Source organism: Bison bison, unplaced genomic scaffold (genome assembly GCF_000754665.1).
Source record: "Bison bison bison isolate TAMUID 2011002044 unplaced genomic scaffold, Bison_UMD1.0 scf7180017864518, whole genome shotgun sequence".
Classification (NCBI taxonomy): domain Eukaryota; kingdom Metazoa; phylum Chordata; class Mammalia; order Artiodactyla; family Bovidae; genus Bison; species Bison bison.
Genome location: NW_011495071.1, coordinates 9,491,448 through 9,515,546, shown reverse-complemented (window position 1 = coordinate 9,515,546; position 24,099 = coordinate 9,491,448). Strand labels below are relative to the sequence as shown.

Genomic DNA, 24,099 nt, shown 5'->3' with positions numbered 1-24,099 from the left:
AGCGGCAGAGCTGGAGCAGGAAAGGGGGCTCCAGCTCTCGGTGGGCAGTGGGGTCCTGGGGAGACGGCAGTGGGCTGTGAGGGAGGGAAAGGCAGCCACGGCATTGGGCCCCTTGGTGAGAGGCTGAGCACTCTTGCTCAGAAGGGCTCGAGGTCTCACCGGCCCAAGAGCAGAGTTCCCACCTGAGGGGAGGGCACACCCATGTTCCAAGAATGAGTTACAGGTGTTTTAAGACAGACCTCTCCCCCATCCCATCCTCCAGATGGCCGCAGGTTCCTGGGGGAACCTGCTGCCCCTCCCCCAGCATAGCCTCTGGCTGGAAGCAGCCTCTCACTTAACTTCAGTGGGCCACGCCATGCCCCACGTCATCACTTTCACATGTGCCGGGCTGTGATGAAGTTCGGGAAGCCCTGGCTTAGCCAGGAGCCTACATGGTCTCTGAATCCTTCCAGAAGCTCAGAGCAGTAGATGCTGCGTCAACAGCCGCCACTACGGCTTCTCCGGTGTCAGGCACAGACAGCCATCCCTACACTGGAGCGCCTGGGGACCCTGTGAGGTGGGTGCGGCTGGGGAGGACTGGCTGCCAGGGGGGCTCTCTGCCCTGGAGTTGAACTAGTTGAAGTCCATGAAGCTCAGGGAATCTCCTGTGGGAAGCTTGTTTCCTCCACCCAGCACCTTCTAGCTGCGTGATCCTGGGCAGGTGACCTCCCTGGGCCCAGATTCCTCATCAGGAAAATGAAGAACCCCCATCCACCTCTGGAGAGTACTTGTGAGCATTAAATGAACTTTCCAGTCTTGCTCTGGGCCAGCCGATGGTTGGTGTCAGGGATGGGAAGTGCGTGAGTATACCGCGGGGCTTGTGGACAGAGACAGGAGGGGACCCAGAAACAGAAACCGAGGTATTTAATGAAGGAATGGAGCTGGACACAGAGCCCGTGCAAAGCGCACCACCCGGTAAAAAACCTGCGGGACCTCCCTTTAGAAGAGGAACGATTCTCATGCTCCCGGTGACCGGCTGCACGCCGGAGTTTAGAAGCGCCCTCTGCCTCCCTGTTCGGCTTGTCAATCTCCTCACCCATCCCAAACTCTTTTGGGGGGCCAGACAAAACGTCCTGGAGTCTGGGCCCCTGCCACCCTGAGACGCTAACGCGGCAGCAAACTCAGGTCCCCGATTCGCCCGTCGCGGGAGAACCCGAGGGCACACATAAGCCCCATTCCAGCGTTGGGGGATGAAACAGGCCTCTGTGAGGGGCGGGAGCAGCCATCAAAGCCGAGCGAGCCAGGGCAGGTCTGGAAGCCATGAGAGCCTGGGCGCCATGAGAGCCTGGGCGCCGCCGGCTTCCCACCGCGGCCACCGCTCCCTCGTGCGCCGTCCCAGCATCGCCACACGGGGGCGCCCGACCTGCCGTGCGAGCCCTCCGCTCTACCTTCTCTGCACCACCCTCCCCCTTTTAACCTCAGAGATGAGGCCACTCCCTACTTGGGTGGCGGGCTTCCCTGGTGGCTCAGCTGGTAAAGAATCCTCCTGCAATGCAGGCAGATCCCCTGGAGAAGGGAACGGCTATCCACTCCAGTATTCTGGCCTGGAGAATTCTATGGACTGTATACCCCATGGGGTCTCAAAAGAGTCGGACAGGACTGAGCGACTTTGACTGCTTGGGTAGCGCTTTTACAGCTTGGGGAGCACCTTTTGCTCCATTTGAGTCATTTGCTCTGCATCATAAACTGAGGACATATGAGGATGCCACTCAGCGATGTGAAGTGGCCCCTTTGTTCAATAAACATCTGCGGTGTGCTAAGCTCTGAGGACCCAAAGACCCGGCTGCACTTTGCAGGGCGTGGGGCTGTCTTAAGGCCTGGGGGTTTATTCCTGAGGGCAGTAAGGAGTGCTGGAAGAATTTAGGTAGGCCAAGCATGTGAAGAAGGGAAGCAATGGCAAGTTCAAATGTATGCTTCAGAAAGATCCCCTGGCTGCTGCATGGAGAATGCTTTGAAGTGAGCCAGAGGCATTGTGGGGAGGGCAGTAGGAGGCTCCTGAGAAGTCCAGGGTCACACAAATGCAAAATCCAATGGAGCATCTCAGTCCTGTGGGACAACATTAAGCACTCTAGCATGAATGTATCTGGAGCCCAGGAAGGAAAGGAGAGAGAGAGAATGGATATGAAAAATATTTAAAGAAATAATGGCTCAAAACTGTACAAATTTAGTGAAAGACCTCAATTTAGAGACCTAAGAAGCTCAGTGAACCCTAAGCAAAGTAAGCATATGGAAAACCACATGTAGGAACAGATGATCAAGCTGCTAAACCCCAGAGTATAGAAAATATACTAAAAACTTCATGAGAGGAACAATGATACAGGGATGGCCAACTTCTCATAAACGATGGAGGCCAGGACACAACTGAGCAGCGTTTTCAAAATGCTGGAACAGAAAAGAAAAAAAAAAAAAAAACCCTGCCAACTCAGCATTCAGCAAAATTGTCCTCAGTAATGAAGGCCAACTGAATGAATTTTAAGAAACACAAAGTGAATTCATTAACCATCACATGTAACACTACAAAAAATGTTAAAGGAAATTTTTCAGATGGAAAGGAAATGATACCAGATGGTAACACAGATTTATAGGAAAAATTAAGATCATTTTTAATTGATAAATATATGGGTATAATATAGAAGACTATATGTATTATTTTCTTTTCTTAAATTCTTTAAAAGGCATGCTCTGCTGCTGCTGCTAAGTCGCTTCAGTCGTGTCCGACTCTGTGCGACCCCATAGACGGCAGCCCACCAGGCTCCCCCGTCCCTGGAATTCTCCAGGCAAGAACACTGGAGTGGCTTGCCATTCCCTTCTCCAATGCATGAAAGTGAAAAAATAAAGTGAAGTCGTTTACTCGTGTCCGACTCCTAGTGACCCCATGGACTGCAGCCCACCAGGCCCCTCCGTCAATGGGATTTTCCAGGCAAGAGTACTGGAGTGGGTTGCCATTGCCTTCTCCGACTATTGAAAGCAAAAATTATAACACCGTGCTGAGGGGTCTGTTACATATGTAGATTACCCTCTATAATCTGGGTGGGCTTCATCAAATTAACTGAAAGGCCTTAAGAGCGAAATTAAGGTTTCCTGAAGAAAGAAAAAATTTTGCCTGTGACCCACAGCTTCAACATCTGCCTGAAAGTTTCCAGCCTTCCAGCCTGCCCTATGCTACAGGTTTCAGACTTCCCAACCCCGACAATCACATCAGCTAATTGCTTGAAATAAATCTCGTATAAATTTCTATTTTTATATAAGAAAATATGGATAAAGAAATATTGTTATAGATCTCCAGAAGGTTCTATTTCTACTAGATCTCTAATGTAGCATTTATACACAACTCATAGGAAACCTGGAGTGACTATATCAATCTCAGACAAAATAAACTTCAAGCCAGAGGTTATTACTGGAATTAAAATGAATATTTCATAATGATAAAAGGGTCAATACATAAAGAAAGCATGCTAATTATAAATCTGTACTGAAGTATAATAAAATAATTATGTATAATCTGTACTAAATTTAGTAACAGAGCTTCAAGATACATGAAGCAAACACTGACAGAAGAAAAGAGAGAAACACACAAGCTCACAGTCATAGTTGCAAATCTCATCACTCTTCTCTCTGAACAACTGGACAGAAATTCAGTTAGAATATAAAAGATGGACTTTTATAGAATATTACCCATAACATTTTTCACCCAAGTGTCCATGGAGCATTCACTGAGATGGATCATATGCTAGGCAAAATAGGATCCCAGTAAATTCCATAAGATTGAAATAAGATTGAGGATGTTTTCTGACCAAAATGGAATTAATTTAAAAGTCAACAAGATATTTAGAAAAATCCAAATATTTTAAAGTGGAATAATACAGCTTTGAATAACTTGTGAATCAAAGGAAAAGGGCTTCCCAGGTGGCACAGTCAAAAGAATCTGCCTACCAATGAGGGACTCAGGAGATGTTGGTTCAACCCCTAGGTTGGAAAGATCCTCTGAAGTAGGAAATGGCAACCCATTCTAGTCTTCTTGTCTGGAAAATTCCGTGGACAGAGAAGCCTGGCAGGCTACAGTCAATGGGGTGCAAAGAGTCAGACATGATTAGTGACTGAGCACACACACAGGAAAATCTAAAAGGGAAAATAAAGTGTTTTGAACTAAAAAATAATGAAAATATATCAAAATTCATAGCATGTAATATTTAGAAAAAACTTTACACTTTTAAATGATTCTGTTAGCTAATAATAATGGCTTAAAATCAATCATCTACATTTTCATCTTCAAAAAACTGGAAAGAAAGGAGAAAATTTAACTGAAAATAAGTCGAAGAAAGGAAATAATAAAGGGAAGAATCAATAAAATAGAAAACAAAAGATAGAGAAAAATAATGAAACCAAAATTTTGGGGAAAATTAATATGATTAATAAACCTCTATCAACTGACCAGGAAACAGGGAGACAATATCAAGTACCAGCATCTAGAATTATAGAGGAATATTCCCACAGATCCTACAGGACATAAAAGGATAATGAGGGACGATTATGAATAACTTTATGCCAGTAAATTTGACTGCCTAGATGAATCATATTCTTTGAAAAAACCCAATGTACCAAAACAGACATAAAAGAAATAGAAAATCAAAATAGTTCTATACCTATCCAGTACCTTGAATTTGTTCAAGGTACAAAACTTCTCTGCAAAGGAAATTCCAAGCCCAAGTAGTTTCACTGGTGAGTTCATCAAATATTTAAGGAAGAAATTGTACCAACCGTCTTTCAGAAACTGTGGTGTAAAGGAAAACTTCTCAGTTCTTTTCATGGCTCCAACATAACCCTGAGCCCAAATTTGACAAAGAAAAGAAGATTATAGACCAATATCTCTCATAAACATACACACAAGAACCCTAACAAAGTATTTACAAATTGAACTGAACAATATATAAAAAGGATCATACATCTGACTGTATGATTTATCCATTTCACATTTGTAAATCAATTATTATAATCCACGTATTCATAGGATAAAGGAGAACATCCATATGATTATCTCTATAAATGCACAAAAAACATTTGACAGAATTCCACCTATTCACGATAAAAACTGTGAGAAAACTAGGGTAACAAGAGAGTTTCTCTGTCTGATCAAGGGCACTATATGAAACCTACAGCTAAAGCCAACTTTATTGGTGAAGGATTGAACACTTTTCTCGTAAGATCAGGATGTCTACTTTTATTACTTCTGTTTAACATTGTACTGAAGATTATAGGCATCCTTTTACAGATGATGTGATAGTTTATGTGAATAAAACCTTACTAGAACTAGTGAATGAATCTAGCAAGTTTACTTCAACAGTATTATACAGAACAACAGCATTATACATAAGAAAATACTTAGGAAAATTTTTAACAAAAGATATTCAAGAAGTATGTACTGAAAATTACAAAATATTGCTAATTAAAATTTTAAAAGACCTAACTAAGTGGAGAGTTACATAACACTTATGAATTGAAAGACTCAACCTTGATGTCATTTTTGCCAAATTAACCTGTAGATTTAATATATTATATAGTTCTATTCATAATCCTAGAAGTGTTTGTTAATAACATTTTATAGGCTATAGAGTTTAGTCTAACATTCAAAGGACCAAAATAATCCTAAAAAAGCAAAACAAAATGGAAGAGTTTATACTAGATTACCTTAAGTCTTACTATAAAGCTGCAGCAATTAAGACAGTGGTGTACTGATGTAAGGATAGACAAATTGATCAATGAAACACAATAGAGATTCTAGAAAGACTTGTACTCCCACAGTTAACTGATTTTGAACAGAGGTGTAAAAGTACTTATGAGAAGAAAAAATCTTTCAATAAGTGGTCCTGAAACAGGGGATGTCTTTATCCAGAAAAAAAAGCTTTGACACCTGAACTTTATATCTTATATCAAAAAATTTGAGTTGAGCCATAGACCTAAATGTAGCAGCTTACACTATAATTTTTTTTTGTTTAAATTCAGCATAGGAGAGAATATTTTTGAGACCGAAAAGTAAGCAAAGAGTTCTTTTGTGTGCGTGTTTAGTCGCTCTGTCATGTCCAACTCTTTGCGACCCCATAGACTGTGGCCCGGCAGGTTCCTCTGTCCATGGGATTTCCCAGGCAAGAATATTGGAGTGGGTTACCATTTTCTCCTCCAGGGGAACCTTCCCTGAACCGAGGATTGAACCTACTTCTCCTGCGTCTCCTGCGTTGGCTGGTTCATTCTTTACTGCTTGAGTTATCTGGGAAGCCCTAGAGTTCTTGAACAAGACCCAAAAGTCGATAATCAAAAAAGAAAAAAAAAAAAAGATAAAATATGTTTCAATAAAATTAAAAGAAAAAAAATTACTCATCAATAAACACTTCTGCTTTCATCATGATGGAGTGACTTGGACCAGATCTGCTTTGTCACCTTAAACAACTAGAAAACTGGAAAAAATATATGAAATAATGTTTTTCAAGTATTAGAAGAAAATAGTCAGCACAGGGCTGTAATAGTTGAGATAAGGGAAACAGCTGAAATAAGTCCTACAAATAAATACCTTGCTTTATTGCCTGGAGGCAGTTTCCAGGTCATAGAAGAGGAAGAGAGAAGCTGAATAGGGCCTGGGTGAATCGAGGAGACAGTGACTGGAGTTGAGGAAAGGCAAGGAGCAGGACTTGGAGGACAGAGTACCGAAGAGGAGGAATCTACCCAGACAGAGTTCTGGAGATGTACAGAGGTGTCCCTGCCTTCACTCCTCGATCTGCAACATGTGAGAGGAAATGACCCAAAGCTCGGGAAAGGATCATCAGAAAGCAGTGGGCAAAATAATTTCTAGAGCCCGAGTTAAGAAACCTTACAATACCTGGGACATTGGGTAGAATGGTCAAAAAGGGTATTGTCTTAAGAGTGCAGCTAAGTCAATTCTAGTCTAAAGGCTGCTGTGGACATACTTTAAAGAAGCTTAAATGCAAGTCTTGAAATTAAAAAATTTTTAATAATGGCTGAATTTAACAACAGGTTCATAAAATTCCTAAAAATTTAACAGTAGACTCTCATGAGTCAGTACAAGCCAGTTCTGGTATACCAATGATTCTACTAAACATTTAAGTTAAAAATAGTACCAATTCTATAAAAAACTTTTATAAAAAATAAAAGAGGAAGGAACATTTCCAAACTTATTTTAGAAAGCCAGCATTATCTGGATACCAAAATGAGACAAAGACATTATAAGGGAAAAGAACCGCTAAGACTACTACAAAGCACTGTCACTCAAGAACATAAATACAGAGGGCCTTTCCTGGTGGCCCAGTTGTTAAGAACCTACCTTTTAATGTATAGGATGCGGGTTCAATCCCTGGTCCAGGAACTAAGATTCTGCATCCCGTGGGGCAACTTAGCTGCAACTAGAGAAAGCCTGCACACCTCAACAAAGATTCAGTGCATAAAAAAAAAAAAAAAAGATACAGGAATACTTAATAAAATTTTAGCAAAGAAATTTCAACAATATGTAAAAAGGATAACAAACCATGCCCAAATGGCCTTTAATCCAGAATTCAAGGTTGTTTTATTTATTTATATTTTTAAAAGATGTTTTGATGTGGACCACTTTTTTTTCCCTGGTGGCTCAGTTGGTAGAGAATCCACCTGCAATGCGAGAGACCTGGGTTCAATCCCTGGGTTGGGAAGATCCCCTGGAGAAGGGAACGGCTACCCTCTCCAGTATTCTGGCCTGGAGATTTCCATGGACTATACAGCCCATGGGGTTGCAAAGAGTAGGACACAACTGAGCAACTTTCACTTTCACTTTCTTTCACTTTTCAAAGTTCTTATTGAGTTTGTTCTGTTTTACATTTTGGTTTTTTGACCTTGAAGCATGTGAGATCTTAGCTCTCTGTGCTGTGTTTAGTTGCTCATTGGTGTCCGACTCTTTGTGACCTCATGGACTGTAGCCCGCCAGGTTCCTCTGTCCATGGGATTCTCCAGGCAAGAATACTGGAGTGAGTAGCCATTCCCTTCTCCAAGAGATCTTCCTGATGCAGGGGTGGCACCTGGGTTTCCTGCATTGTAGGCAGATTCTTTACTGCCCCCCTCCAGGGTATCTTCCCAACCCAGGGATCAAACCCAGGTCTCCCACAGAGCAGGTAGATTCTTTTACCGTCTGAGCCACCAGCAAAGCCCCAGAATACTGGAGTGGATAACCTATCCTTTCTCCAGGGGATTTTCCCAACTCAGGAGTTGAACCAGGATCTCCTGCATTGCAGGCGGATTCTTTACCAGTTGAGCTACCAGGGAAGCCCTTAACTCCCTGATCAGGGGTCAAACCCACGCCACCTGCATTGAAAGGCGATGTCTTAACACTGGACTGGCAGGGAAGTCCCATCAAGGTTGCTTTAATATTCAAAAGTCAGTCTATGCTCTATCATATGTGGTAGACAGAATATCCACGTCTGAATCCCAGAACTGGTGAACATGCTGCTTTCAGTAACATAAGAGATTCTGCAGATGTGATTAAGGATTTTGAGATGGAATGGAATTCTCTCCTAGAGCCTGCAAAATGAAGGTAGCCCTGCCAACGTCTTGACTTTAGCCCAGTAAGACCCATTTTGAACTCCAAATCTCCAGACTGGTAAAATAATAAATCTGTGTTGTTTTTTAAGCCACTAAGTTTGTTACAGCAGCAGGAAGAAGCTAAGTAGAACATTAACACACCATTTAAACAGTCTTAAAAGAAGTAACACATGGATCATGCCAGTTGATGCAAAGGAAGCTTTTGACAAAATTTAGCATAGATCCATGATAAAATCTTAGCAAACTGGGAATAGATGGAAACTTATACAACCTGAGAAAAGGATGTCTACATAACATCTTAAGAGTTAACCTCATAGTTAAGTGGTGAAAGTCTGAATGTTTTCCCTCTCAGATCAGAAACAAGGGAATCTGTTCAAACTATTCTCTCCCTCCAGTTTTATTGAGATATTATTGGCACATAAGATTGTATTAGTTTAAGATGTATGAGATAATGATTATATGTATATATATATTGTAAAATGATCACCACAATAAATTTAGTTAATACCCATCACTTCACATAGTTATGTATTTTTTTCTTGTGATGGGGATTTTAAGATCTATTCTCTAAGAAACTTTCAAACATAAGTTATTGTTACCGGTAGTCACTGTAGTTGTACATTACACCACCAGAACTTACTAATACTATAAACTGGACATCTTGACCACCTTCACCATTTCCACCATGCCTGAACCTCTTTTATAACTATTTCTATTCAACAGTGTACTTAAGGTCCTCGGCAACATGATAATTCAAGTAAAAGAATTAAAAGGTATGTTGTTATGAAGGGAAGATTTGAAATTTTCTTTATTTACAGTCAACAAGATTGTCTATCTAGAAAAAGCTTAAGGAATCTATAGAAAAGCTAGGGGACTAGAACTAATAAGTTTAGCAAGGTTTCAAGATACAAGCTCAATATACAAAAATGAATTGTATTTCTATATACTAGAAACTGGAAATTTAAATTAAAAATAACATTTATAATAGCATGAAACATGAAACATTTAGGGACAAATTAGCAAAATTTATAAAGATGCTGAAAACTATAAAATATTGCTGCAAGGAATTAAGATTTAAGTAAATAGAGAGACCACGTTCATGAATCAGAATACTTGATATTGTTAGGATCTCAATTTTCCTCAAATCAATCTACAGATCTAACATATTCCCAGTCAAAATCTCAGCAGGTGTTTTGAAAATTTGACAAGCTGATTCTAAAATTTATGTGGAAATGGAAAGGACTATAATAGCTAAAACAAATTTTATGAAAAACAAGGAACAAGGTTGGAGGAATTACTACCTGATTTCAAGGCTTACAATAACATTACAGTAATGAAGACAGTACATATTGGTGTAGAATAGAAATCTGGATGAGTGGAACAGACTAGAGTGTCCAGGAATACTTACACATCTAAAGCTAACTGACTTTTCACAAGGGTGCCAAGGTGAATCAGTGAGGGAAATAGCAGTCTTTTTCAACAAATGGTGCTGGAATATTTGGATGTCTGTATATAAGAAAAAACAATGACTCGTCTCATACAATAAACAACAACTTGAAATGGTGGGTCAAAGACCTGAAATTTTTGTGATCTTGAGTTAACCAAGACTTCTTAGGATACAGAAAGGACAACTTCTAATAAGAAAAAAAAATCAATATATTGGATTTCATCAAAATGAAAACATTTTGCTTTTTTAAAAAAGACATTGTCAAAAAAGTAAAAAGGCAAGCCACAATGGGGTAGAAAATATTGCAACTCACATGTCTAATAAAGGACTTGGATCTAGAGTATGCATGAGAAACTTCCCACTCAGTAGCAAGACAAATTAAAAAGTGATCAAAAGATTAAAAATTGAGCAAAAGATCTGGCAAGACATCTCACCAATAAAGGCAAGCAAATAGCAAATAAGATGTGAAAAGAAGCCTGACATCTTTAGTCACTGTGCTTTGTAGCTCAGTCATGTCTGACTCTGTGACCCCATGGACTGTAGCTCTCTCTCACTGTACTCTCTCTTGGCAGACCCCATAGACCAGGCTCCTCTGTCCGTGGGGATTCTCCAGGCAAGAATACTGGAGTGGGTTGGCATTTCCTTCACCAGCCCAGGAATTGAACTGGGGTTTCCTGCATAGCCTGTGGGCATATGCTAAGTTGCTTCAGTTCTGTCGGACTCTGTACAACCCCATGGACTGTAGCCCACCAGGCTCCCTGGTCCCTGGGATTCTCCAGGCAAGAACACTGGAGTGGGTTGCCATTTCCTTCTCCAATGCAGGGAAGTGAAAAGTGAAAGTGAAGTCGCTCAGTCATGTCCGACTCTTCTCGACCCCATGGACTGCAGCCCACCAGGCTCCTTTGTCCATGGGATTTTCCAGGCAAGAGTACTGGAGTGGGGTGCCATTGCCTTCTCTGCTTATCTAAATTATGCCTTGATAAATCTGATAAAAGGATACCATTAAGAAAATTAATAGGCCACACATTTGGAGAAAATATTCAGAAAACACGTATCCAACAAAGGAGACTAGAATAAACAAAGAACTCCTATGATTCAATAATAAAAAGACAAGCAAGACCATTAGAAATGGGCAAGAGGTTTGAATAGGTTCTTCACAAAAGATGTACGAACGCCAATGGCACGTTAAACATTGCTTGACATCATTAATGTAGTGCAAATTGCAAGTAATACATACCAACCTTAATGGCTAAATTTAAAAGCCTGACAACCACCGAATGTTGACGAGACTGTGGAGCAGCTGGAAGACACACAAGTTGCTGGTGGGAATGCAAACCAGTGCAACCACTCTGGAAAACGGTTTGATAGTTTCTCATAAAGTTAAACATACACCTATACGCCTACTCTTGGACTTGGTAATTCTGCTCCTAGGTATTTATCCAAGAGAAATGAAAACATATGCCCACAAAAACAACTGTTCATAAAAGTTTTATTCATCCTAGTCACATACTGGAAACAGGCCAAATGTTCATCAACAGGAGACTTGCTAGATAAATTCTGATACATTCCTACCCTGGAGTACCAGTCAGCAATGGAAAAGAAATTAACTACTGATGTATGTGGGTTTCCCAGCTGGCTCAATGATAAAGAACCCACCTGCTAATGCAGGAGATGTAAGAGACATGGGTTCGATCTCTGGATAGGAAAGATCCCCTAGAGAAGGAAATGGCAACCCACTCCAGTATTCTTGCCTGGAAAATCCCATGGACAGAGGAGCCTGGCATGCTATAGACCATGGGGTTGAAAGAGTCGGACATGACTTAGTGATTAAACAACAGCAACTGATGTTTAATCAGTTTAAACAACAGCATCAAGATGTGTGAGTCTCAAAAACAATATGCCAAGAGAAAGGAGAAAGACACTCAGGAGTACATATTATATGATTCCACTTATGTGAAGTTCCAGATTAGGCAAAACTATTGTTAGCTACAGATTAGGTCAGTTTAGGGTGGAGGTAGGTGGTGGGCTTAACTTGAAATGAACATGGAGAATTTCCTTGTGAGATGATTATGTACCATATTGCAACAGGGTTGGGGGTTACTTGGATATAAACATTTATCGACGTGATACACCTATATTTGTACATTTTAATGCATGTGAATTTCCCTAAAAAACAGACATGTCAAAAAACAATAAGAATTGAGTGGGTGAGAATATAATGAAAGAAGAATGGCACAGTGAGATAATTGTTGCAGCGGGGCGATGGGTGTACAGGGATTTAAATTATACCATTATGTTTACTTTGTGTATTTTTGAAGTTTTCCGTAATAAAAAGTGAAATAAAATAAAAGGAAAGAAAAGCATAATGATGCCTCCTGGAGCCGTTGTGCGTTCATATGAGACATCGTTGGGAAAAGGATTTTGGAGGCTGGGGAGTATATTTTGACATGAGCTTTCTCCGTTGGATCTGTCTCATTTACTCCAGTTCTTGCTGTCTGCTGCACTCCTGTTCTTTGTCCTTCCTGCAGCTCTGCTTTCTTTTCTCTTTCCCGCCTGCCTACTCCCTTCCTTCTCCTGTTAGCCCATCGCCTTTTGTCCATTGATGGTTCCAGATCTGCTGCAGGGGGCTCTGGTGGCACTGGTCTCATTCTCTAGTTCCCTGACCAGGGATCGAACCTGGGCCGCCTGCATTGGGAGTGTGAGGTCTTAGCCACTGGACCACAGGGAAGTCCTGAGGACGGTGTCTTGAAGGTGTGGCCACACAGCTAGCAGCCTGCCATGGGGAGGTCAGGGAGGGTGCTGCTTCTCGATTTCTCCTCTCGCTCCCATGGCTCGGCCACCATGTGCCTCCCAGGGAGGAGGCTGGCTGCTCCTGCTGCTTTGCTGCCCGAGAGCCAGCTCTGCAACCGGACGGACGGGCTGCCTTTGCCTGGACACGTCTCCTCTACCTGGCTTCTCTGAAAACTCTCAGATTTGAGAGAAATTTGAGCCAGGTTCCCAAGCCCTAAACCCCAGCTCATCTCCTTTCTGGAGCCGCCCTGCCCTACCCCGGCTTCCACTGGGTCACTGCCTCATCAGCATCTCAGCCCTGGTACCCTGAGTTGTTCTTGCCAAGACCAGCTGAGTGCCCGGCGCTGTTGCAGAAACTGTGGGCTTTGGGGGGCACGGCCCACAAGATGCCTAGAGTCTGCTCTTTTGCTTTTTCTGTTCTGTTTTAATCATCCAGGAACTCAACAGATATTTATCAAGCCACCCACTGTGAGCTGGGCACCCAGTGAGACACTGATGACCATAGAGATAGCCTGGTGGCCGGAGGAACAGAAGGTTTCAGGGTGGTGTGATGGGGTGGCCGCTGGGGAACTAGGAGAGTAGGGGGAGAGGGTGGGATGGGAGGAGGGGGAGGAGAGGAAGGGAGGGGTCACACGGCCTGGCTTGGGGTGAGGGGGTGTCAGGAAGCGATTCTTGGAGGAAATGCCAACTAAGCTAAGCCCCAAAGTGGGTGGAGTGGCAAAGAAGAGGCTTGTGAAACAGCCGCAGGTTGAGTGCACCTTGGCAGGGCCTTCTGGGAGCTGCAGAAGGTTCAGTCTGGCTAGACTTCAGGTGTGAGGGGTGGGTCGGGCCGGGAGATGTGGGCTGGAGAGCCCGCGGCCCCCCCACCAGAGCTGCCAGACCCGTATGCCTCTCCCAAGGCAGTGTTGCTTCTGCCTGAACCACGGGGGCTCCAGGGTGGCTGGAGCCATCCTCCCCTGAACAGCACAGGACTTGAGTGGGATGGAGCTGAATGGGGGCACCTGGGTGCTCCTTGCTCCCCCTCAGTGGTCCTCCCCGCCTGGAGCCCTCAGGCTGGGCAATGATTCAGGCAGAGCTGGGCTTGCCTCCTTTCATGTGACCCACGCCTTCTGCCTCTGTGGGATCAGGGAGACTTCTCTGCCCCCTTGGCCTTTCAGGGAATGCTCTGGTTTCCGTACCAGTTCCGGTCCTAGTTCCAATTCTGATTCAGGTTCCGACTCTGGTTCTGGGCTCAGCTGGACCCACAGGTGAGGCCAAACACAAGAGCCAGGTCTTGTCAAGCCCAGGAAAGCAGATTCTGACTTCAGCGCCTCCTCCTGGGGAAGGGCCTCCCCCATCCCTGAGCCAGGATGGTGAGACAGGTTGCGGGTGAACTTCTCAGCAATGGAGGCTGGAAAGAAGAAACAGAAGACGTGGAAGGAGTTTTGTGAGACATCACAAAGGTAGCTGTTAAGACTCTAAAATCTTGGCTCAGAAGAAGCAAATTTAACAGTCCAGTTTAAGGGATTAGAAGGAGGACTCTGGAGTCAGATAATGTACAGTTCAAAACCCAGTTCTGCTACTTATTAACCTTGTAACCTTGGGCAAGCTACTTAGTCTCTTTGTGTCTCAATCGCCTCCTCAGTAACATGGGGAGAATGAAAGCACCCACCTCATAAGATTATGGGAGGGCTGAGTCAGATAATCCATGTTAAGCGCTTAGCATGGTTCCAGCTACATGGTCAAGTGTTAGTCGCTCAGTCGTGTCCGACTCTTTGCAACTCCATGGACTGTAGCCCCGCCAGGCTCCTCTGTCCATAGAGTTCCCCAGGCAAGAATACTGGAGTGGGTAAGCCATTCCCTGCTCCAGGGGATCTTCACAGCCCGGGAATCGAACCCTAGGTCTCCTGCATTGCAGGCAGATTCCTTATCATCTGAGCCACTAGGGAAGGCTTAATAAGTAATTAAGATGCTATTTATTGATATTATTTCCTGCAATCTCTCTGATAGACAGGTGAGTGACCCTTGCCTGCCACCTAATGGGGCCCTCTCAGGGGTTTATACACCCCCGAATCCACCCCCCCATGGAATGAGAGAGCTGCAGGATGGGGGTGCTCTCTAGCATCTTCATTCAGTGCAGGAAATGTTCAGGTTTTGCAGCTGGAATGTATGGCTTTATTGATTAATGGGCTTAACTTCTTGGTCTTAACTGCCTCATCAGTGAGATGGGGATAATGCGATCTCAATGGTGAGTTTATACCTCGTGGATGGATGGCACAGGGCTGCATTCCAGCTCCGCTGTGTGACCTTGGGCAAGTTGCTTCACCTCTCTGGGCCTCTGTTTCCTGGTACTTTGTACCAGAGAGAGTTGTGGAATTGGGGGAAACCTATGTAATGTGCCAGGCAGAGAGTACACCTTCAACAAAATAGTCGCTAGTATCGTCATCCCGACGGTGAAGATGGGGTAGAAGTTCAGGGGTCTGGGAGGGAACTGGTTGGTTCTGCGTGGGCCTTGGAGAGAAAGCTATTTATCACAGAAGTGCTTCTTGTTTTCCTTCATGCCTTCCTGAGATGTCAGCATTGCCTAAACCTGGGAAGGTTCATGTTCAAGCTTCGTAGAAGGAATGGGGAAGGAAGGGGTCCTCGGAGGTCTCAGGAGCAAACCCAGGCAGAGCCTTCTCTCTGTGACGGATCCCTCTTGCTCCACAGGGCTCCTGCTGAGTGACCCCGTCAGGGCAGCGAAGCGCTGCTGAATCAGCCTCACCACACCCCTTCTGTCTGCTCTTGAGTTGTTGTTTTTTTCCTTTCTTCCTGCACGGAGGTCATCCAACCCATTTCCTACCGCACGGCAGGTCTGTGACAATCCCACCCTGCATTCCCTGCCCCCCGGCCCTGCACCCCCCAAGTCCTCTAAAGCAAAGGGTATCTCATGCAAGGCAGACACCCTGCAGTCTGACTTCAGTCCCTCTAGATGGGCTGTTAGCCTGGACCCTCTTGTTTGGGCCTCTAGAGAGGTGGAGAGAAGCTGGCCAGCCTTCATCCAAATAACCCTCCTGAGGTTAGGAAGGGTGTCATTAAGCCATTCCTTCTCCAGGCTAAATAATCCCAGGGGCCTTTAACCCTTTCCTCTCAGGTTCTATTTTCTAAGTCTTTAATTATTTTCACTGCCCTCTCTGTATTTTAGGATGCCACCCTATAATCGTGGAATTTCAGAGCTGGAAGGTACATAGGAGAGGCATGGAGGAGCCAGACGCAGAGAGTCAGGCCCTGCCCGGTCCAGTTGCCAGCATGGGAGTGAAGTCCAGTCAACCCCTCTTCACGACCCCCTTCCCCATCCTTCCTGCAGCCAGGGAGAGCTCTGCTCATTTCCCTTTAGAGCAAAAATTGATTGAGCTGTTCTGGGGAGTTATGTGCTGTCAAGGCATTTTCAGAATTGTGACCTCCTTAATCCCTCCACGGTCCTGCCAGGCAGCCTCATTTTGTAGGCAAGGAAACTGGCTCTGAGAGATTAAATAATTTGCCCAAATTTACACTCGAAGAAAGTTCCAGAGCTCTCCTGCCCAGAGTCCCTGCTCCTGCTACTCCCCTCCCAGTTCCCACGGTGCCCAGAGACAGCCAGTTCCCACGGGCCTTTCTGGAAGCATCTCCCTCGTGGAGAGCCTGTCAAACTCCAGGGAGGCCAGCACCAGGCTGCAACAGGAACCGGTCAGGATTCCACAGAGAAACAGACCCAACAGGAGATACGTTTGTCTCTATATCTCTCTATATTTATATAAAGAGGTTCATTTATACATCTTTATCTTCACATCACCCCTTCATGGGTCACAGCCTTGTCATGGTGTGAAGGGGCTTGTGTAACTCAATGAAGCTGTGAGCCATGCTGTTCAGGGCCACCCAAGACAGACGGGCTATAGTGAAGAATTCTGACAAAACGGGGGCCAGTGAAGAAGGAAATGGCAACCCACTCCAATATTCTTGCCTGAAGAACCCCACGGACAGGATGAGAAGGCAAAAAGATATGGCGCTGGAAGATGAGACCTCTAGGCTGGAGGGTGTCCAATAGGCTGCTGGGGAAGAGCTGAGGTTGGTTACTAATAGCTCCAGAAGGAATGAAGCAGCTGGGCCAAAGCAGGAATGGTGCTCAGTTGTGGATGTGTCTGGTGGTGAAAGTCATACCGTAAAGAACAATATTGCATAGGAACGCAGATGGTTAGATAGCATCACTGACTCAATGGACATGAATTTGAGCAAAGTCCAGGAGACAGTGGAGGACAAAGGAGCCTGGTGTGCTGCAGCCCGCGGGGTCACCAAGAGTCAAACACAACTTAGGGACTGAGCAACAACAGCAATTTTTATATCAAGGGATTTATTTCAAGGAATTGGCTCATGCGATTGTGGGGGATGGTAAGTGGCAGGTTGGCAACTCAGGCAGGAGTTGATGCCAGGTTTTAAGGCAGAATTTCTTCTTCTCCAAGAAACCTCAGTTTTTACGGTGAAGGTCTTTCCAATGATTCGATGAGACCTGACCACATTAAAGCAGATAATCTTCTTCACTTAAAGTCCACTGACTGTAATGTAACCACATCTACAAAATATCTTCACAGCAACACCTAGATTAGTTGTCTGACTCAATAACTGGGTATTATAGCTTAAGCAAGTTGACACGGAAAACTGCACATCCCGCCCTCCTTTACGAGTGTCAATGGAGAGAAGTTGGCTTGATCCAGTGGGTATTTTCCCCAGAGTTCAAGGCAAGTGCTGGGAAGGTGCCAAGGATGGCAGAACCCTCCTGGGCCTGCCAGGAGGCAGATGCTAGGTGCTAGGTCCCAGGTCAGGGTTATCCCAACCAGATCTGTACCAGACTTCTTCTCCCTGGGGAGGCCCTGATCTCTATTTGATAGCTTCGTTTAAGACTCGGTGACTTTTAAGGGGGCAGAAGACTAGGAAGGAGTAAAGGGCAGTCCTTGGAATAGGATCAAGAGGATTTTCGCCTGAATCTGAGGGACTGGGCAGGCCAAGAGTCCTTGAGGGTGGGAACCATGTCTCAGCGCTCGGTATCCCAGGGCTGGGACCACAGCCCATGGGAGAGGTGCTACACATGTCTGTTTCTTTCCCTTCATCACCCTCCCCAGCAGGTGCCTTAAATATTCTAGGCAGGTAGAAATCAGACCTGTTTTTAAAGTTCTTCCTAGAAGAAAATTTGATAGCAGAAACAGTAGTTCCTGATCTAGAGAGTTATTTTTCTTTTTCCTCTGTCTCCATCTCCCTCTTCTCTTTCTTATTCACCAAAAGGTTCAACCTTTAGTTTTAGAATAAATAGGTCCCAGGAACATGAGGTGCAGCATGGTGACAATAGGTAATAATACCGTCATGTATGTTTGAAAGTTTTTAAGAGAGTAGATCTTAAGAGTTCTCATCACAAGAAAAAGAAATTAGAGAGTTCTTAGTATATAACTGAAACCCCACCAATTTCACAACAAACTCTGTAGGACTAGAATTGCAGAAATGAGTAAATAAGACCTCAGAAATTCTACTGTTGCTATAAAGTTTTGGGCTCAGACAGTAAAGAATCTTTCTGCAATGCAGGAGACTTGGGTTTGATCCCTGGGTCGGGAAGTTCTCCTGGAGAAGGAAATGGCAACCCACTTCAATATTCTTGCCTGGAAAATTCCATGGACAGAGGAGCCTGGAGGGCTACAGTTCATGAGGTCACAAAGAATTGAACACAACTGAATGGCTAACACACAAAGTTTTGAACCACCACAGCCTTCTGGCTGCTGTCTATAACCAGAGGCACAGAGAGACAGAGATACAGGCACAAAAGACCCGTGCCGGCACTGAGACTGGACCAGAGCCCTCCTCTTTTGGACACAACTGCCCCTTAGCTTATCTTTCTCAGGGCATGAGGCTCAGATAGATTCAAAGAAGATGTTCCTGCAGCAAATAGTCCCAAAGCTTGAAACTGAATGGCTGAGGGAGGTCGTGACATCTTTTTCTTTGCAGATCTTTTAGAGGACGTTTTTAGATACAGTTTGCTCAGAGGCAAGGGATGGACCCGCTGGCCGCTCCCTCCCAACCTTGGGATTCCAAAGGGGCGGGAGGAGCTTTCTCTTTTTAAAGGGGTTTCCTCTTTCATCTGAAGGTGACTGGGGAGGGAATCAGGTGCCGTCAGGCTGCAGAGGTGGGTGGGTGAAGCTGCTCCACCCGCCGAATCAAGGGAGGCTTCCAGGAGGGGAATAGCTTGGAGATGCCTCATGAAAGAAGGCTGGGAGGAGGCTTGGGGTTGGCTGACCAGTGTGCGTGGGAAGAAGGGACTCGGTGGGGGCTGGCTAGCTGGACATACTTAGTTTGAAGAAGAAGGATTCTCCCTGGCTTCACAGGACTCCTTTGGAAGCCACACCTGCCAGCTCTTCTCACCTCCTAACCCTTCCAAGGGATGGAGTTGGGGCTGGCAGCCACTCACATTCCACCATCACTTGGTATAGGGAGAAACGGTGCAGCAAGAAGACTTTAAGCCAGACCAAAGGGAGAACTGGATAAGGAGGGAGATGAGTGATGGAGGGGCTTCCATGGGCCCCTTTCTTTCAAAGCCTTTAAAAACGAAGTTTCTTCTGCTCCCAGGAGACCCCTCACCTCCAAGCCACAGTGATGGATGTGACAGCCTTTGGGGGCTTTTGGCCAGCTTGCACGTGACACATAGGTTCTGCGAGCATCAGGAAATGCCCTTTTGTGGCGCCTGTGCAACAGATTTGGGATCAAGAGCAGCTAGATCCTAGCAGATGGTGCCACATGTCGTTTTGGGGGACGCAATGGCAGTGAGGGTTTGGGGGAGCCCTGGGAGCAATCATGTTGCTGTGGATGGTCCCCAGTGGCCACCCCAGACCTCAGTACTCCAGAGGTTAAGGTAGGGGTTAGAGTAGAAATCCTTCCTCTTTAGCTCAGCCCTGGGGCTGGTGTGCATGGAGTCACGGTATCCCTAGAGACACAATTGTTTCTTTGGCTTTTCCTTTTCAACTTTTGGATTCTGGGGATTCCTAGGACACTCCACCTAGAGTCCATCATGCATCTGGAGTGAGGAAGGGCTGGGGCCCCATCTGGGTGGACCAAAACTCTGAGCAACCAACACGGACTGAGAATTCAACTGAATAAATATATGCTGAGTCAAGTCAAATGCCTCTTACATGGATTTCTCTCATTCACGGTCATGCCAGATTCAAATGATTGACTCACTGGTTTGTTTTCCCACTGGACTGGAAGCTCCCCCACCACGAGATGTGGGATTCATTCATCTGGTGTGGTCAGTCCCTTGTTTAGAGCCTGGCACGTGGTAGGATGCTGAAGAAATATCAGTGTGAATGAGTGAGTAATTAACACCATCGGGTGGTCTGAGACAAATACCCCTGAGTAGGACAGACAGTGATGTTTCAGGGGTTCAGAAGAGGGAGCAATCTGTGGGCCTGGGTCAGGGGGGAAAGCCTTGTGGAAGAGATAAGGTAGCCTTATCTTCCACTGCCTTGAAATCGCTTGAACCCATTTTCCTCTCTCAGGACAGTTAAGAGTTGAATTCTCCATCATCCTTTTTTTTTTTCTGTCCCCCTCTTCCTACATTAATTCATATACCCAGTTACCCATCAATCCCCTGTGATGTTCTGGACTGGCTCACAATTGCCTGACCCTGTCGGGAGCTGACCGTATTCATGTCTTCCCAGCCCGTCTCACGTTGGTGGCTTGAAATTGGCCAGGGTAGAAGAAACTGGCAAACACTATAAACCAGCGCTTTTTTTGCTCTGGAAGAGATAGTTGCTAAGTGTTTATCAGCACATTTGCCTATCTACTATCTGTCCATGTGTTACCATCCATTTCCTTCCTTCCTTTCTCTTCCTTCTCTCCTTTCCACAAATCTTCCTTCCTCCCCTTCCCTTCCTTTTTTAAAATTACTTTATCCAGTTCCCCACTTACCTACTCATCCATCCATCCACCATCCTTCTGCCATCCATCTATCAATCCTTCATCCTACGACCCACTCACCCATCATCCATACATCCGTTAATATTATCCATCCATCCACCCATTCATTTCCAACTCAGATCCATCCAACTTTTGTTTCTTCTATATATTCACCCACATATCCATCCATCCATTCATCCATCCATCTATCCATCCATCCTTCCACAAATGCTTTCTGAGCATCTTCTCTGTGTCAGCCTATTTTTCAGGTTCAGAATCTTTCCTAGACTTCTGAAAGATGGAGCGTGAACTCTAAGACTAGCAGAGGCCTCCTCATTAGGGAGGGGCAGCCAGTACTGTTGTTGGGTTCATAAGCAGAACACTTCGCTTTTCCCCTTCTGCTGCTCTTGCCTTCTCTGGTCTTTGCTCCTCACAGCCTGTTCTCACAGGGCCCAGGAGACACCAGCAGGGGAAGGAGCAGTGTGGCTCCATCTCTGTCTCTCTTCCTTTCCCTCCACACCTCAGCCAAGAGCCCAGTGGAAGTGGGCCTGACTTAAAAAAAATTTTTTTTAATTTATTTCGGCTGTGCCAGGTCTTAGCTGCAGCATGTGAGATTTTTGTCGTGGCGTGCCAACTTTAAGTTGTGGCATTTGGGATCTTTAGTTTTGCAGCATGTAGGATCTAGTTCCCTGACCGGGGATGAAACCTGGGCCGCCTGCCTTGGGAGTGTGGAGTCTCAGCCACTGGTCCACCAAAGAAGTCCTGAGCAAGACTTTTTGAGAAAGTGTTTCCTGCCCCCAGAAGCCCCCACGAACTCTTAGACCACTCACCAGTGACTTCAAACAAGACGGGGCTCCTATGGAGCCTGAGAACAGAGACACAAGGTGAGAGGGAATGCCCATGACGAAGCAGCACTCTCCACCCCCACACCTCCTCTTAAAACTCTCGCCGCTTGGGGAGCTAAGCTTGTCTCTGCTCTCGTTCCCAGGAGCTGTTGTTGCAGAGGATTAGCTGTTCGGCCTGGTGAGCCAAAGGGGCGGGGGCTCCCAGAGTTTGACCTGGATTCGAGGGGAAGGAAACCCACTCCCCTACACACAGCCCAGAACCTGCCACCCCAGCCACTCCCACCTCTCCTCTGTCTAGTCCAGCCCGCCTGGGAGAGGCACAGCCCTTCCCTTGGTGGGGGCCCTGAGGACGCTGCCCCTGGCCTGGCACTGCTTGCGTTCCTGTCCCTCACTACCGTCTCCCTGTCCTTTGGATCCAAGCAGGTTCTGACTTGCTCTGATAGAAATAACATTAAGCCGTAAGCATCTCGTTAGGGCTGCTGGGTGGGACGTGATTTCCTGAAGCCGTCTTCCATTGAGATAGTCAGGTGGCTGTTGGTTCTCAAAGGCCCTGGGCTCAAATTTTAGCTCTACCACTTGATGCAGGCCAGCATGTTGCCTTCTTAGAGCTTCAGTTTTCTCATCTATTCAATGGAGATGTTTGAATATGTTGTTGGAAGCTTGCATGTGTGTGTGTGTGTGTGTGTGTGTGTGCACTAAGTTGCTTCAGTCTTGTCCAACTCTTTGGGACACTATGGGCTGTAGCCGCCAGGCTCCTCCATCCATGGGATTCTCCAGGGAAGAATACTGGAGTGGGTTGCCATGCCCTCCTCCAGGGGATCTTCCTGACCCAAGGATTGAATCCATGTCTCCTGTGGCTTCTGCATTGCAGGCAGATTCTTTAACACTGAGGCACCAGGGAAGACCCTTGAAAGGTTTATATAACCTTTCGAGGTTATATAAGTGAGCTCGTATAGGTAACATACATGACACAATGCCTGGAAGTTGGCACATAGGGTTCCAGAGTCAGTAACTGCTGCTAAGTCGCTTCAGTCGTGTCCGACTCTGTGCGACCCCATAGACGGCAGCCCACCAGGCTCCCCCGTCCCTGGGATTCTCCAGGCAAGAACACTGGAGTGGGTTGCCATTTCCTTCTCCAATGCAGGAAAGTGAAAAGTGAAAGTGAAGTCGCTCAGTCCTGTCTGACTCTTAGCGACCCCATGGACTGCATCTTACCAGGCTCCTCTGCCGGTGGGATTTTCCAGGCAAGAGTACTGGAGTGGGGTGCTATTGCCTTCTCCGGAATCAGTAACTACCTCACTTCAAAGCCTGAAATCCAAATCAAGTGGAACCCATCATTCCTTTTAAGACAGGAAGTCAAACACAATATTGTAAAACCATTATCCTCTAATTTAAAAAAATACTAAACTTTTTGATGGAAATTAAAAAAAAAAAAAGATAAGAAGCAACTCCAGTGTCTCAGGGTGGCAGGGGGATATTCCTCTGAAACCCAGGCCATCAAGTTACAAGATTATTTGGCTTGTGTGACCCAGTTAAATAGCCCTGGGTCCTGTGGGCCTCTGTGGACACCTCACCTTCTGTCCCACGTCTGGCTTGGCTCAGCGAAGCCTGCCCACCTGTGAGGACAGAGGCTCCCGCTTTCCTGATGAGAAGAAAGTGCATCAGAAGGAAGCAGTCCAACTGGTTGCTGAGCCGTGGAAAATAATTAAACTGGGGAAGAATAAAAACACTTCTTTAAAAAACCGGGTTAGGTATGAATGTGCAGGGCGTGGCCCCTCTGTATAATTAGCCGCTCTGCTGGCTCTGGGAGCCGCCTGCCTCTCCCGCCTGCCCGTTGTGTCAGGCCCTCCTCTCGGCTCCCGGTAGGTGTGTCTCAGGCTCCGTGGCTACCTGTCTCAGTCCTGCAGAGGTGCCGCCGCCCAAGAGGTCACCCACCCAAACCCCCAGCGCGCCGACACAGACCAGCCAGGTGAGTCGCGATGGAAGCTGCAGACGCCTCCAGGAGCAGTGGGGCCAGCCCGGAAGTCAGGGATGTCCGCAGCTCCCTAAGCCCCAACGGCAGCCTGGAGAATGGGGTCAAAGCTGAAGGCAAAGAGACCAAGACTGCCAACGGGCACGGCGGGGAGGTGGCCGAGGGCAAGGGCGCAGGCGGCGCCCTGAAGCCGGGCGAAGGCAAGAGCTCCCTGTTCTCCGGCAGCGAGTGGCGGCGGCCCATCATCCAGTTTGTCGAGTCGGTGGATGACAAGGGCTCCAGCTACTTCAGCATGGACTCTGGGGAAGGCAGGAGGTCGCCCTATGCCGGGCTCCAGCTGGGGGCTGCCAAGAAGCCTCCTGTCACCTTTGCCGAGAAGGGGGAGCCGCGCAGATCCATATTCTCAGAGCCCCGGAAGCCCTCGGTGTCCATCGTGGAGCCCGGGGATATCCGGCGGAACAGCTACCCCCGGGGCGACTCCAGCACCCTCCTGCGCTCCAAGTCGG

The 24,099-nt window shown here is 46.0% G+C and overlaps 2 protein-coding genes across 2 annotated transcripts in view; one reads left to right on the top strand and one right to left on the bottom strand.

Moving 5' to 3' along the window:
* OAF (OAF homolog (Drosophila)) overlaps nt 1-22,214 on the bottom strand; it is a 90,932-nt gene extending 68,718 nt beyond the window's left edge. Inside the window, exons 1-4 of the mRNA XM_010830657.1 lie at nt 22,195-22,214; nt 21,607-21,641; nt 14,153-14,240; nt 13,318-13,420 (exon numbers count right to left, since the gene is read on the bottom strand). Coding sequence (XP_010828959.1) covers nt 13,318-13,420; nt 14,153-14,240; nt 21,607-21,641; nt 22,195-22,214 — 246 coding nt within the window. The remainder of the gene's footprint in view (nt 1-13,317; nt 13,421-14,152; nt 14,241-21,606; nt 21,642-22,194) is intronic.
* A 1,303-nt stretch (nt 22,215-23,517) lies between these two features.
* Nucleotides 23,518-24,099, top strand: part of TRIM29 (tripartite motif containing 29) — a 26,902-nt gene continuing 26,320 nt past the window's right edge. Inside the window, exon 1 of the mRNA XM_010830472.1 lies at nt 23,518-24,097. Coding sequence (XP_010828774.1) covers nt 23,601-24,097 — 497 coding nt within the window. The 5' untranslated portion in view covers nt 23,518-23,600. The remainder of the gene's footprint in view (nt 24,098-24,099) is intronic.